The sequence below is a fragment of the Dendropsophus ebraccatus genome, chromosome 10, assembly GCF_027789765.1.
Source record: "Dendropsophus ebraccatus isolate aDenEbr1 chromosome 10, aDenEbr1.pat, whole genome shotgun sequence".
In the NCBI taxonomy this organism is placed as follows: domain Eukaryota; kingdom Metazoa; phylum Chordata; class Amphibia; order Anura; family Hylidae; genus Dendropsophus; species Dendropsophus ebraccatus.
In genome coordinates this window covers 60991288-61005059 of record NC_091463.1, presented here as the reverse complement: position 1 = coordinate 61005059, position 13772 = coordinate 60991288, and the positions used below count along the sequence as shown (strand labels likewise).

Sequence of the window (13772 nt, the reverse complement as noted above, 5' to 3'; positions counted from 1 at the left end):
AAATAAGGAAATCTGTTAGAAATTTGCCTGAAAGGACATTAAATGATATGAATGCTGCAAAATATGGTGAAATTTCAGTTTAGTAATCATTCTCATCTGATTTATTGTTTTTTTTTTCCTCCTCTATTTTGGCAGGATCCGAATGCTGGAATTGTTCCCAGAATGCAAGAACCAGGCTCCATACCAAGTGCAGGCCCTGGGCCTACTCCTCTCACGAATAATGGCTTCATACGCAATGCAATCTTAAAGGAGCAAATAATGAGGCGGCAGCAGGTTTGTAAAAATCATTTCTTTACTTCTCACCTGGATAAAGCTTGTTTAGAATATGTTCTTAGAGATTTAACTTGCAGCCCAAGGCCCATGCACAGGTTACATCTCAATAATCACAAAACGCTACAATAGTGAGGATAATGAAGAAGAGGAGAAACAGCGGCAAGGCTTTGGGTTTAATGAGAATGCAGATATTAAAGGTAATCGAGCTAAAGCTTCCAATTAATAATATATTATCCACTGATTTGTATGACAGATGATAGGCAATAAAAGGCAAAAAGATAGGTTGTGGTATAATAATAAATCCAGGTGCGGCATAGCATTTAACACTAAACATACACACATGGCCTCTAGCATTACGGGGGAGATTTATTAAACATGGGAGAGATTTATCAAACATGATGTAAAGTAGAACTGGCTCAGTTGCCCCTAGCAACCAATCAGATTCCACTTTTTATTCCTCACAGAATCTTTGGAAAATGAAAGGTGAACTCTGATTGGTTGCTAGGGGCAACTGAGACAGTTTCACTTTACACCATGTTTGATAAATTTCCCCTATGGTGTAAAGTGAAACTGGCTCAGTTGCCCCTAGCAACCAATCAGATTCCCCCTTTCTTTTTCCAAAGAGTCTGTGAGGAATGAAAAGTGGAATCTGATTGGTTGCTAGGGGCAACTGAGCCAGTTTCACTTTACACCATGTTTGATTAATTCTCCCCTGCAATGTACGGTATGAGCAGCCTTAGGCCATGCTGACAGGCAGTAAAATGTAAAATTGCCTTACAATAACGTGTTAAATTTAAATCAGCCGGTAGAGCACAATCGATGGCTGTAATTTCAATGGCTGTTTAACCTCTTAAGGACCCATGACGTACCGGCACGTCATGGATCACTGTCACTTAAGGACCCATGACGTACCGGTACGTCGGCCCTTTAAACGGGCGCCGCGGCCGGCCGGGTCCCGATCGGGGGAGATAGCCTGCTATACTACATAGCAGGCCATCTCTCCCTGTCGGCATGGAGGGTTGTTAACCCCCCCCATGCCGACGATCGCCGCTATTGGCTGATAAGCCCATAGCGGCGATCGGAACCTTTCCGGGCCATCGGTGGCCCGATGACCTGGAAAAAAATGGCGGTCGGTGCTGTCCGAGGACGGCACCGACCGCCATTACTGTAAAAAGTAATGGTGGTCACGGTACCACCGTCCCGATCGCCGTGAACGGCCGGCCGGCCGTTCAAGGCGATCAAAGTCCCCACAAGTAATAAATACCTGCTCCGGACCCCTCAGCTAGGTAGCTGAGGGGTCCAGAGCAGGTATTTGTACATTACTCACCTGTCCCGGGGTCCTGATCGGCGTCTTCCGGGTTCCCGGCGTCCTCTTCATCTTGTCGGGACTTCGGCTTCTTCCGTGAGTCCCGATCGGCTTTTTCCGGCTCCAGCGTCGTCTTTTTTCGTATTTTTCCGACTCCAGCGTCGTCTATTTTCGGATCTTGCGCTCTGCTGCCCCCTAGCGGCTGATAAGTGTAATACACGTATCAGCCACTACAGGGATGTTCAGAATGTAGTAAAAAAAAAAAATTTTTCCCAATTTTTTTTTTTCTATTTTCCGCACCCTATCGCCGCTGAGTGTTGATCAGCATCGCACGAAAGTGCGCTGCTAATCAGCAACTCCTCCTTTTTGGCGTAGGGTGTTTTTTTTTTATATCCTACTGCCACGGTCTGCTGATAAGTGCCGAACATAAGTGCGGCATTTATCAGCAACACCATTTTTGGCGTAGGTTTTTTTTGTATACTTACTGTAAAAAACACGTAAAAAAACACTACATTACACCACACTACATTGAATAAAGTTTTACACTACACCACTACATACCCCATATACTAATCCCCGTATAAAGATGGCCCCCTGGGTGTTTTCGGCGTCGGACGCATACGTTATTATTGCCTCCGACACCGAAACAGCCAGTGAGGATGAATGGGGGGATCCTTTGTTCCTCCATTCATCCTCATCCTCCTCATCATCCAGTGACGTGTCTGGGAGTAGCGTAGCGTACGCTGCCCCCCAGACACGTCTTTTCTGGGAGTACCGTCCCAATAAGAGATGACGGTATGGCGTGAAATTCTACAAACTCTGTGAGAGTACCTCAGGGTACACTTACAGATTTAGGGTACGTGCACACTGCGGAATGGCGAAGGATAACCCTTCGTGCATTCCGCAGCTGGCACCCGCCGGCGGACTGATGCAGGGGCGCGTCTCCGCCCGTGTCATAGACTCTATGCTATGCATGGGCGGATTCCATCATCCGTCATTCCATCAACACGTTGGACGCAGAGCGGAATCCGCCCGTGCATAGAATGGAGTCTACGACACGGACGGAGACGTGCGCCTGCATCAGTCCGCCGGCGGGTGCCAACTATGGAATGCACAAAGGGTTATCCTTCGCGATTCCGCAGTGTGCACGTACCCTTAGAGTGTATGAAGGAAGGGACACTCGAATCCAGCCCCCAGATGCCCACTCCCCCCCCCATCCTCGGAGTTAGTGGGGAGATCGTCCGGGAACTGATCTTCCCACTGCTGGATAAAGGTTACCACCTGTACGGGGATAACTTTTATACCAGCGCCCCCTCTTCCGGTCCCTCGCTGCCCGAGCTACTGTAGCTTGCGGCACGATCCGAACATATCAGAAGTAGTAATAGAGCCCTAATATTTAGCAGCCATGGAGCGGACCCAGCACTTCTGGATATGAAGGACCCCGTATCGCACCAGGACAACATTTTCCAGGTGACGTCCCCCACACTGGAGAAAGGGAGACCCCAGAAGAAGTGCAGAGTGTGGGGTAACAGGGGGATCAGGAAGGACAACATTTTCCAGTGTGACACCTGTCCTGACCCCCCCGGCCTCTGCATACTGGATCGCTCCAAGGCGCACCACACGTCATTGGGGTTCTACATTATCTAAATTCTGTCCCTTATTCCTATTTCAGGGGTCACGTTGATCCAGGGATTATTCTGATCGCCATTATGGAGTCGGGAAGGAATTTTTCCCCTGTGATGAGGCTACTGTCGTCTGCCTCACGAGGGGTTTTTGCCTTCCTCTGGATCAACACAGGTTGAGTTTGATGGACTCCTGTCATTTTCAACCTTATAAACTAATAATTGGCCTAATACCCCCAAATAAATTAGAATTGTCCCTTTTCCCCAGCTAAGTAGGTATGGCCGCCATTCCCATTAGAGGATGCCATGATGCAATTACAAAGCCTCTGTGCGGCCAGGACAGTAGAAACCCCCCACAAGTGACCCCATTCTGGAAACTACACCCCATAAGGAATCTAACAAGTGGGGCAGCGGGTATATGGCCCCCTGGTGACGGCCACATTTGGGACGTGAAAATGAAAAAAATGGTATTTTTTATTTTCACGGCACATGTTCTACACATGTGCCCATCACTAGTGGGGTCCATATGCTCACTGCACCCCTTGTTAGATTCCTTATGGGGTGTAGTTTCCAGAATTGGGTCACTTGTGGGGGGTTTCTACTGTTCTGGCAGCACAGGAGCTTTGTAATTGCGACATGGCCTCCATCCCCCATTCCAGCCTCTAAATGGCGCTCTGTCCTTTTGGTGACTTTCCCTGTGCCCATATGGCAAATTATGTCCACATGTGGGGTATTTTCGTACTCAGGGGAAACTACCCTACACGTTTTGTGTTCATTTTCTTTTTTAACCCCTTGTGGAAATGGAAAAAATCAAGGCTAGACCAACATTTAGTGTAATTTTTTTTTAATTTTTACTCTAAATCATTGATCTTGTCTTGATTTTTTCATTTTCACAAGGGGTTAAAAGATAAAAAAAAACACAATGTGTAGAGCAATTTCCCCTGAGTACGGAAATACCCCACATGTGGACATAAAGCGCCATGCGGGTGCAGGGTAAGCCTCCAAAGGGAAGGTGCGCCATTTGGTTTTTGAAGGCTGGATTTGGATGGAATGGATTTCGAGGGGCCATGTTGCATTCAAAAGGCCCCTGTGTTGCCAAGACAGTTAAACCCCCCACAAGTGACCCAATTATGGAAACTACACCCCTCAAGGAATGTAACAAGGGGTGTAGTCAGCATATGGACCCCACTGGTGACGGGCACAAATGTGGAACAATGTGGCGTGAAAATGAAATATTAAATTTTTTACACTATAATGTTGGTCAAGCCTTGAATTTATCATTTTCACAAGGGGTTAAAAGAGAAAAAAACACACAAAATGTGTAGAGCAATTTCCCCCGAGTCCGTAAATACCCCACATGTGGACATAAAGCGCCATGTGGGTGCAGGGCAAGCCTCTGAAGGGAAGGAGCGCCATTTGGATTTTAGAGGTTGGATTTGGCTAGAATGGATGATGAACGCCATGTCGCATTTACAGAGCCCTTGTGCTGCCAAAACACTGTAAACCCCCCACAAGTGACCCCATTCTGGAAACTACACCCCTCAAGGAATCTAACAAGGGGTGTAGTGAGGATATGGACCCCTGGATGACGGGCACATTTGTGCCATGAAAGTGAAAAAATGAAAATTTTCACTTTCACGTCACATTTTTCCACATTTGTGCCCGTCACCAGTGGGGTCCATATGCTCACTGCACCCCTTGTTAGATTCCTTGAGGGGTGTAGTTTCCAGAATGGGGTCACTTGTGGGGGGTTTCCAGTATCTTGGCAGCACGAGGGCTCTGTAAATGCGACATGGCCCTTGAAATCCATTCCAGTGAAATCCAGCTTCCAAAAGCCAATTGGCGCTCCTTCCCTTTGGACGCTCGTCCTGCGCCCGTTTGGCACTTTATGTCCACATGTGGGGTATTTCCGTACTCGGGAGAAACTGCGCTACATGTTTTGTGTTTTTTTTTCCTTTTATCCCTTTGTGAAAATGAAAAATTGAAGGCTAGAACAACATTTTAGTGTAAAAAATACTTTAGTCTTTTTTCAAGCCATATTGTTTGGAAAATCTGTGAAGCACCTGTGGGGTCCAGATGCTCACCGCACCCCTTGTTACATTCCTTGAGGGGTGTAGTTTTCTAAATGGTGTCCCTTTAGGGGTGTTTTTTAGGTTTTGGCACCCCAGAGCCTCTGCCAACCTGAAGTGGTACAGTCAAAAATGACCAAAAATAACGGAGCCATTGAAATTCACTAGGCGCTCCCTTATATCTGAGGCTTGTGGTTGCGTCAAATAGCGCAATAGGGCCACATATGGGGTACTTCTATAAACTGCAGAAACGGGGCAATCAATATTGGGGTGCATTTCTCTGGTAATAGGTTTATAATTATGAAAAATATTGGATTACAATAAAATCTCTGCACAGAAAATTAAAATTTTCAAATTTCTTACACACTTAGCTTTTATTTCTGTGACTCCCCTAAAGGGTTAAAAAACTTTCTGGATGTGCTTTTGCAGAGTTTAGGGGGTGCAGTTTCTGAAATGGGGTGCTTTGTGGGGCTTTCTAACACACAGTCCCCTCAAATACACTTTAAACCTGAACAGTTCCCTAAAAATATCTGATTTTGAAATTTTACTGAAAATTTGGAAATTTGCTGCTAATGTTTTAAGCTTCCTATTGTCTAAAAAAAATGAAATATAGTTTAATAAATGCCGCCAACATAAAGTAGACATGTTGCTAATGCTATTTAATATATAATTTATGTGGTATAACCATTTTCTGTATAAGCAGAAAAGTTTTAAAGTTGGAAAAATGCATTTTTTCACAATTTTTCACGCTATTTTGGGTTTTTTCATAAAGATTCGTTATAAGTATCGACTCCAATTTACAAGAAATGTGAAGTACAATATGTCACGAGAAAACAATCTCAGAATCAGCCGGATAGGTAAAAGCATCCCGAAGTTATTAATGAATAAAGTGACACTGGTCAAATTCATAAAATTTGCTCCGATCCTTAAGGCCATTTCAGGCCCGGTCCTTAAGGGGTTAATTGGGGGAAAAAAAGTTTTTTTGTTTTTTATTTTTAGAACGTTTTTATGAAAAAACTGCAAATGGCTGATAATAATGGTTAAATACAGTTTGAGGCTGGGTTCACACTACGTATATTTCAGTCAGTATTGTGGTCCTCATATTGCAACCAAAACCAGGAGTGCATTAAAAACACAGAAAGGCTCTGTTCACACAATGGTGAAATTGAGTGGATGGCCGCCATATAACAGTAAATAACTGCCATTATTTCAATATAACAGCCGTTGTTTTAAAATAACAGCAAATATTTGCCGTTAAATGGCGGCCATCCACTCAATTTCAACATTGTGTGAACAGATCCGTTTTTGATCATTTAAAAACCGTCCATTTTTGCCTTTATAACTGACTGCAATGGCAATAAATTGAAGTGAATGGGAGGACGGAGTCCAATGCACACAATGCACTGAAAAACGGCAGTTTTTGCTGTGGTAAAACCGGCCAATTGTGTGCATTGGACGTCCGTCCTCCCATTGACTTCAATGCATTGCCATTGCAGTCAGTTAAATTGTGGCAAAAACAGTTTTTAAACGGCTGTTGTTTGACGTCTGAACCTAGCCTCCCCCTGGAAAAGTGCAGTGTTATAAATTGCATTTAATGGGTGAGGGGCATGGTTACAGATTTTGAACTAGGGTCCAGTTATGCCTCTGGCCGTAACTTCTCAGTGGGGGGGGGACTTAGTGTTCGTATCCCAACAAATTACCAGAACAGGGGTCCTGTGTATAGGAAAAAATCTGTCAATCATCAGCAGTTGCGGGGCAGTGGCATCTAATAAATACTGGCACAGTTTGGCACTTGCTGCATGCTTGTGAATGTAAGTGCTCGTAAACTACCGTAGACTTAGGCATAAGTGACAAACTGCGGAAAACACTGCATCTGACACTATATTATGCTGCCCACAGTGAGGGCAGTATAACTAACTTGACAGGTTCCCTTTAAGGCTGTCACTCTTCCCTTTTGGTAATAGTGTAGTACAATGAGCCCCCCCCCCCCCCATCTCCCCTCTCAGCTATACACTAGGCAAGATAATGAAATGATGTTCGCATAATAAGAATGGATATATTTTCTTGGGATACAAGAGTTAACAAATGACCTTCTTATGGTGTCTGCTGTATCAGAGATGTCATTCAGTATTGCTGACCACACAAGGCTACAGTGACCTTCTATGGGGAAGCAATTGAAATGCATTCAGGATGTATCTAGGGTAGACTGGTACGCCTCACTTCTAGATTTACATATGCTGTATTTGTTGAGATGACCTAGTGATCTGCTGCCATTACTGCATATTAAGCTATGTGTTGCCCAAGTGTTAATACCCCAAAAGCCATTTTGCTTCAGTATGACTATTCTTTACAGTTCTACATACTAGCTTAGGAAATCTATTCCTGCATACAGTTTATAGAAGGGGCCAGGACTATCCCCAAGGTGGTATGTATACTTTACAGAGACCATCTATCTATCTATCATCTGTCTATGTAGACAGGGCCGTTTTAATACATCGGTGGGCCCAGTGCACAGCCCTCAAGAGTGGCCCCCTTTTCACTTTCAGAGCCCCCCCTGTGCGCTCCCCAGTAGTATATATCCCCCCTGTGCGCTCCCCAGTAGTATATAGCCCCCTGTGTGCTCCCCAGTAGTATATAGCCCCTCTGTGCGCTCCTCCAGAAGTATATAGCTTCCCAGTAGTATATAGCCCCCCTATGTGCTCCCCCAATAATACATAGCCCCCCTGTGCACTCCCCCAGAAGTATATAGCCCCCCTGTGCGCTCCCCCAATAGTATATAGCCCCCTGTGCACTCCCCCAATAATATATAGCCCCCCTGTGCACTCCCCCAGAAGTATATAGCCCCCGTATGGGCTCCCCCAGAAGTATATAGCCCCCCTGTGCACTCCCCCAATAGTATATAGCCCCCTGTGCTCTCCCCCAATAGTATATAGCCCCCCCATGTGCTCCCCCAGAAGTATATAGCCCCCTCTGTGCGCTCCCCCAATAGTATATAGCGCCCCCTCCCATATAACATTTAAAAAAATAACACTTATACTGACCTGGGTCCACGCGTTCCTCTTCTCTTCACTCTTGTCACAGTAGGCCGCACTACCCTTACCCTAGCGCCGGCGCTCCAGTGACATTGGGTGCCGACACCAGAGGGAGAGTGCGGCCTCTTGTGACCGCAGGAAGTGCGGCCAGAAGAGTGACTGACAGGGAGGGAGCCAATGGCTCTCTCTCTGTCAGTGCCGCTGCTGCTGAAGCGCAGCAACGGGCAGGGGGGCAACAGCAGGCGGGGGGCCTGCAGGGGGCGCCATGGATGAGTAAGTAGATTACCCATCCATGGTGCTCCCCCCTGGCAGGCTGGCCCTTTAACCAGTGGGCCCGGTGCACGTGCACCTTTTGCCCCTTGTTAAAGCGGCCCTGTGTGTAGTACACGGCACTGGGTTGAACAGTCATAAACACCAAGGCCTAAACTGTCAAGGCCATATATGTTTTTGTTTTACATCCAGATGTGACAATTGCAAAGACATGGAATAATATTGAGACCATCTGGTGGCCTTAAGCGCTTAGTATTGAGAATGAACAAGCTAGAAAATCTTGTTGCAATTAAATAACCCTTCTTTTTGATACAGAAATGGCAAGGATGGAAATTCACTGTGACTGTGAGAATATGATTGGCATTAAGGGGTATCCCAGCATAATTCAGTGATATCCCATCCGTTTGTATGACTGTGATAACAAACATAAAAATCGACAAAGGCAGACCTTATAGCAAAAGTTAATCCTTGGCTAGACAACATAAACCTTAAAGGTCCAGGGATTCAAAAATTGTGGCTGGGGGTAAAACTAAGAAAAAAAAAAAAAGATACTCACCTTCCCCGATACCATACAGCTGCCATGCCAATGCTCCAAGTCCCTGGTCCTCTCAGCTACTTCCTGATGATGATGATGCGTCATCCCTGCAGGAACAGCCCTGTGCAACCAATCAGGACAAAGCCGCGGTAATTGATTGGTTGAACTAGGCAATTCCTGTGGGGACGATGCATTATCAGTAACCAGGATGTACACGAGAGGACAGAGGGTCAGCAGCTGCAGGGGCTCAGAGTAGGTGAGTATGGCTTCTTTATATTTTTACACCAGCCACTTATAATTTTTTTTTTATCTTCGAATAACCACTTTAATGTATTTAGTAGGGAGGTACATAATGTATTTAGTAGTATCCTATAAATCATTCATATTTCAGACTGCCTCTCTTTATGAGGTTTAGCAAGCCCATTTCTTGACTGATGTGTAATGTTATGTTGTATTACATTATTATTATTTTTTGTTTGTTTCAGGTAAAACCCAGGCAGAATATCATGAGCATGACATCTGAACAGCGCAGTGCATTTGTGGCTCAGCAGATGAACCAATTTCAGAGTAAGTGGAAAACAAATGTATTTACTTACCACAAAACACCTGTCTCCAATATCACATATCATAATGTGAATCATGTCTCTAAATGTAACTGTTATTGTTATCTTATTGCATAAGTCATTAGGACACGGTGCTGATTTTTTTCTGCTGAAAATATTTTCGACAAAAGTTTGTTTCCAGACAATTTCCCCCCCCCCCCCCCATCTTTTTTAGACTTCAAGCATCTTCTTCACACAGTGAATGTTTTTGAGATCCTGCTCTTAAAGGAATATGAAGTTCAGTTACTAGCAAATATAGTGGGTATAGGGGGTAATGTGTCTCACCACTAAGCTCCATTAGCAGGACTGGTTTGAGACTGAGGCCATGGACAAAATGAAAAGTGGGGACCCAAATGCGGAAATATTACACCAACAACATACTGCATACTATACTATAGTCAGTCACTATACAAAGACCAGAATTACCAATAATACCATTGCATAAGGTCCAAATAACTGGCCTATACTTTCTGGGCCAATTTTCCTGCACGGACAACCTTAAAAAAAAATCCTGAAAGATATCCATGCCCAATAGAACTCTTTGGGTCAGGAAATCTATATGTAGTTTCTGATTAGAAATCCGAAAAGATTTGTGAAGGGGGCCTAGGTATGTGGGCAGGTCCTCTCATTATGTAAGCATGTTCCCCTCTGCCTGTCATCTCAGCCCTGATATGGGGCACTAAGCCAAACGTCCAATGCTGTGGATAACTGGAGGGCTGAGGATGGAAATAAAGGCCTTGCTCAATGCAGGCCTTTACCATTACTAAAATTATGTAGAAACCCTTCATTTGCATTGATCTATTGATATCAATGGTCTCCTATAACTTCCCTATCAGATGTAATATTTTGATAACACTATTAGGCTGCGTTCACACTACGTATATTTCAGTCAGTATATGTATATTTCAGTCAGTATTGCAACCAAAACCAGGAGTGGATTAAAAACACAGAAAGGATCTGTTCACACAATGTTGAAATTGAGTGGACGGCCGCCATTTAATGGCAAATATTTGCTGTTATTTTAGAACAACAGCCGTTATATTGAAATAATGGCAGTTATCTACTGTTATATGGCGGCCATCCACTCAATTACAACATTGTGTGAACAGATCCTTTCTGTGTTTTTAATCCACTCCTGGTTTTGGTTGCAATACTGACTGAAATATACTGACTGAAATATACATAGTGTGAACGCAGCCTAATGCTATGAATGAGCTATATTGTAACAGAAAAGTGTTCACTACCTGACTAAATCTTATAAACTGTTTTTTTTTTCTATTATAGATATCCCCCAGGCTCTCCGTACAGAATGTGTCCAACCTATGCCAGCCCCTCCCCAAGGCCATCGAATAATCACATCAACACAGGGGATGATTCAGACAAACATGGGTGCTGGGATAACACCATCAACAATGAATCAGAATAGTGGGTCAATGGTTATGATGAATGCTGGAAAGCAGCAAGGAATATTTCCAGCCTCTTCAGATTTCAATATGCCACTAAGACAAACCCAGAATGCACTAAGTATGACTCCTGGCTATCAAACCGTGCATAGTCAGCCCAATGTCAGACCTGGAATGACATTGTCTGGACATACATCCAGCTCACTGATAAATCACTCTGCAGCTCAGCAACATTTACGGCAATCCAACATATCAAGAATTCCTAATGTCTATGCCAGCCCTTCTTCTCAGATGTGGACTCAAAGTGGAGTTTCAAGAATAGCAGGTCAAAACCAAATGGATCCAAGTTTGCAGCAATTTTCTAATAATCCGCTATTCACCAAACAAAATGTCAGACCAAATATGGCAAGCCAGCAATTTCCTCATCAGGGAGTGGTTCCTCCAAACCAGATAGCTCCCGGGGTCCAAATAAGACAAATGCAAAAACTTGGTCTGTCCCAGGCAAACCAAGGTGTAGGGTCCTTAAATAACCCTAATATTGCGAACACCTTGTCCCGGGGACAGCTAGCGGCCCTCAGTGCTATGAAAGCAATGCCTCAAGGTGTTTCTACCTTTAACCCAATGAACCCTGGTCAACTTGGTCCACCTTCTTATGGACCAACATCAGTCCAAACACCTGAAACTTTTGATAGGTTAAACTCTGGGGCTGAGATCCATCAGTATGATTTTGTTGCAACGCAGAACAGCTCAGTCCTGTCAGCGAACTGTAATGAAGCCGATTTCATTGACTGTCTTATGAAGGGTGGCGGTGGAAGCAGTAATGATGAAGACTGGCTAAACAACTTGACAATTCTCGATGATATATTGGGACAGCACAATCAAAACTCTGGTCCTGTGTAGCCCTCAGCAAACAGACATCTGTGGAATTCATCGAAAAGACTTGAAATCAATTGTTTAACTAGTGAGGTTAACCGGCGGTTAATATCGGCAATTGCTTTCTGACGCTTGTAAATATTTACATATTTTTTAAATTATGTTTTTTTTCCCCCAACAATTAATAGAAGTATTGCTACTTCTGTGCGTGACTGTATATAACATTATAGCATAATGTTTTGTTACATTATAGAGTTTTCATTTCTAACACCTTGTTTTAAATATGCAAATATCATTAGTTTCAGTAATACTATGTATTACAGTATAAAAAAAATTGTTATGTTTTTTGACATAACAAAATGTAGGGGGTGACTAAGCAAACTGAATGCAATGCATGCCCACATGTTATAATGTTCTTATAGTAGTGCAAGTTCATACAAATATGGCCCTAACGATTGCAAAAATCTCCAAATCGACAGAAATTGACTGTTTCAGCAAAAGCGTTTGCCGATGGACAATGGACTTTTATGCCCTACTAGCGCAAGTTAAGCTGAAAGAGAGAGATGCCTCTAATAGCTGTAGCTCCGAGATGGGTCAGACGGTCATCATCCACTCAGATCATTCAATGGCTTCCATGTAATGCTAGTCACCGGGGAACCCATAGCATGAAAATGTGTTCCAATAACCCATGGGTAAAACGGAGACACCCTTAATATTACCACTGTAACAACCTAGAGTTAAAAAGTAAATCCTTATTGGTTTCAGAAAAGAAAAGGTACAAAATAAAATTTGGCTGCAAATGTTCTAGGTTCTGTATAGAATGGATCTGTATGGTAATTGTATCTTTATAAAGAATATGTGCCAGAAGACAGATGACCAATACACAGACCAGAGGCGCAACTTGAAGCCCATGGGTCCCGATGCTAAATTTGTTCTAAGGTTTCCCAACGATCATGTGCCATTTATTGTCCTGGTATCTTTCTATATGGAGGAAGGGCCTCTGAGCCCCCTAAGGCACCAGGGCCCGGGGGTGGCTGCTATCTCTGCACTCCCTACACGTCTGGTGCAGACCCTTTAGCTACCTATCTTATGAAAAGGTTTTGAAGGTGACGTTATCTACCCAAATACAATTGAATGCACTTACAGTTTTGTATGAATTGACCAAATTCAGTTCAAAGATCCATCTGTGTATCGAGGAAAACACATTGTTGGTTTGCACACCTCTGTATATATTTGTAGTATAAAGGCGACTGGTTCCTGGGTTTAAGGCTTTTTCCCAGTTATGTTTTACTGAAGAAAAAAAAACTGTTTCAACGAAAAAGCCCAGACATGGATTTTGTCAATTTTGTCTATGATGTTTTCTGTCAGCTAATATTGTCTGATGTATATTTAAGAGTCTGTTTATAAAAAAAAATCCACTGTACTGTAAACCTATAAATGTTCATACTTTTTGTGTAATCATATTTTAATAGCCACACCATATTTCTGTAATACATTTGTAATATAATGTCTGCATCAAGCACAGAATCAATGATGTTTTTCTTCATACCATAATAAAGAGCCAGGGAAATAAATTGCTTTCTGCGTTTATCGTTGTAAATATCTCAGGAGGTCGACTAACAGAAGCGGATATAAAGAGCTGTTCTAGGAGGCCTTCATAGGATTCAGTCCCTGTTACATCGCTGTTTATCAATGAATATCTTGTGCATCTAAAAACAGGTATTTTATTTACCAGTTGTGTATTCTTTGGCCCTCCTTTTCAAAGGCACTGCTCCTCTATCTACCTA

At 43.5% G+C, this 13772-nt stretch overlaps 1 protein-coding gene across 1 annotated transcript in view; it reads left to right on the top strand.

The window, feature by feature from the left end:
• The window catches only part of MAMLD1 (mastermind like domain containing 1), a 176789-nt gene extending 163243 nt beyond the window's left edge, over positions 1 to 13546 (top strand). Inside the window, exons 3-5 of the mRNA XM_069943015.1 lie at positions 136 to 273; positions 9593 to 9674; positions 10994 to 13546. Of these exons, the coding sequence (XP_069799116.1) occupies positions 136 to 273; positions 9593 to 9674; positions 10994 to 12012 (1239 nt within the window). The 3' untranslated portion in view covers positions 12013 to 13546. The remainder of the gene's footprint in view (positions 1 to 135; positions 274 to 9592; positions 9675 to 10993) is intronic.
• The last annotated feature ends 226 nt before the right edge of the window (positions 13547 to 13772 follow it).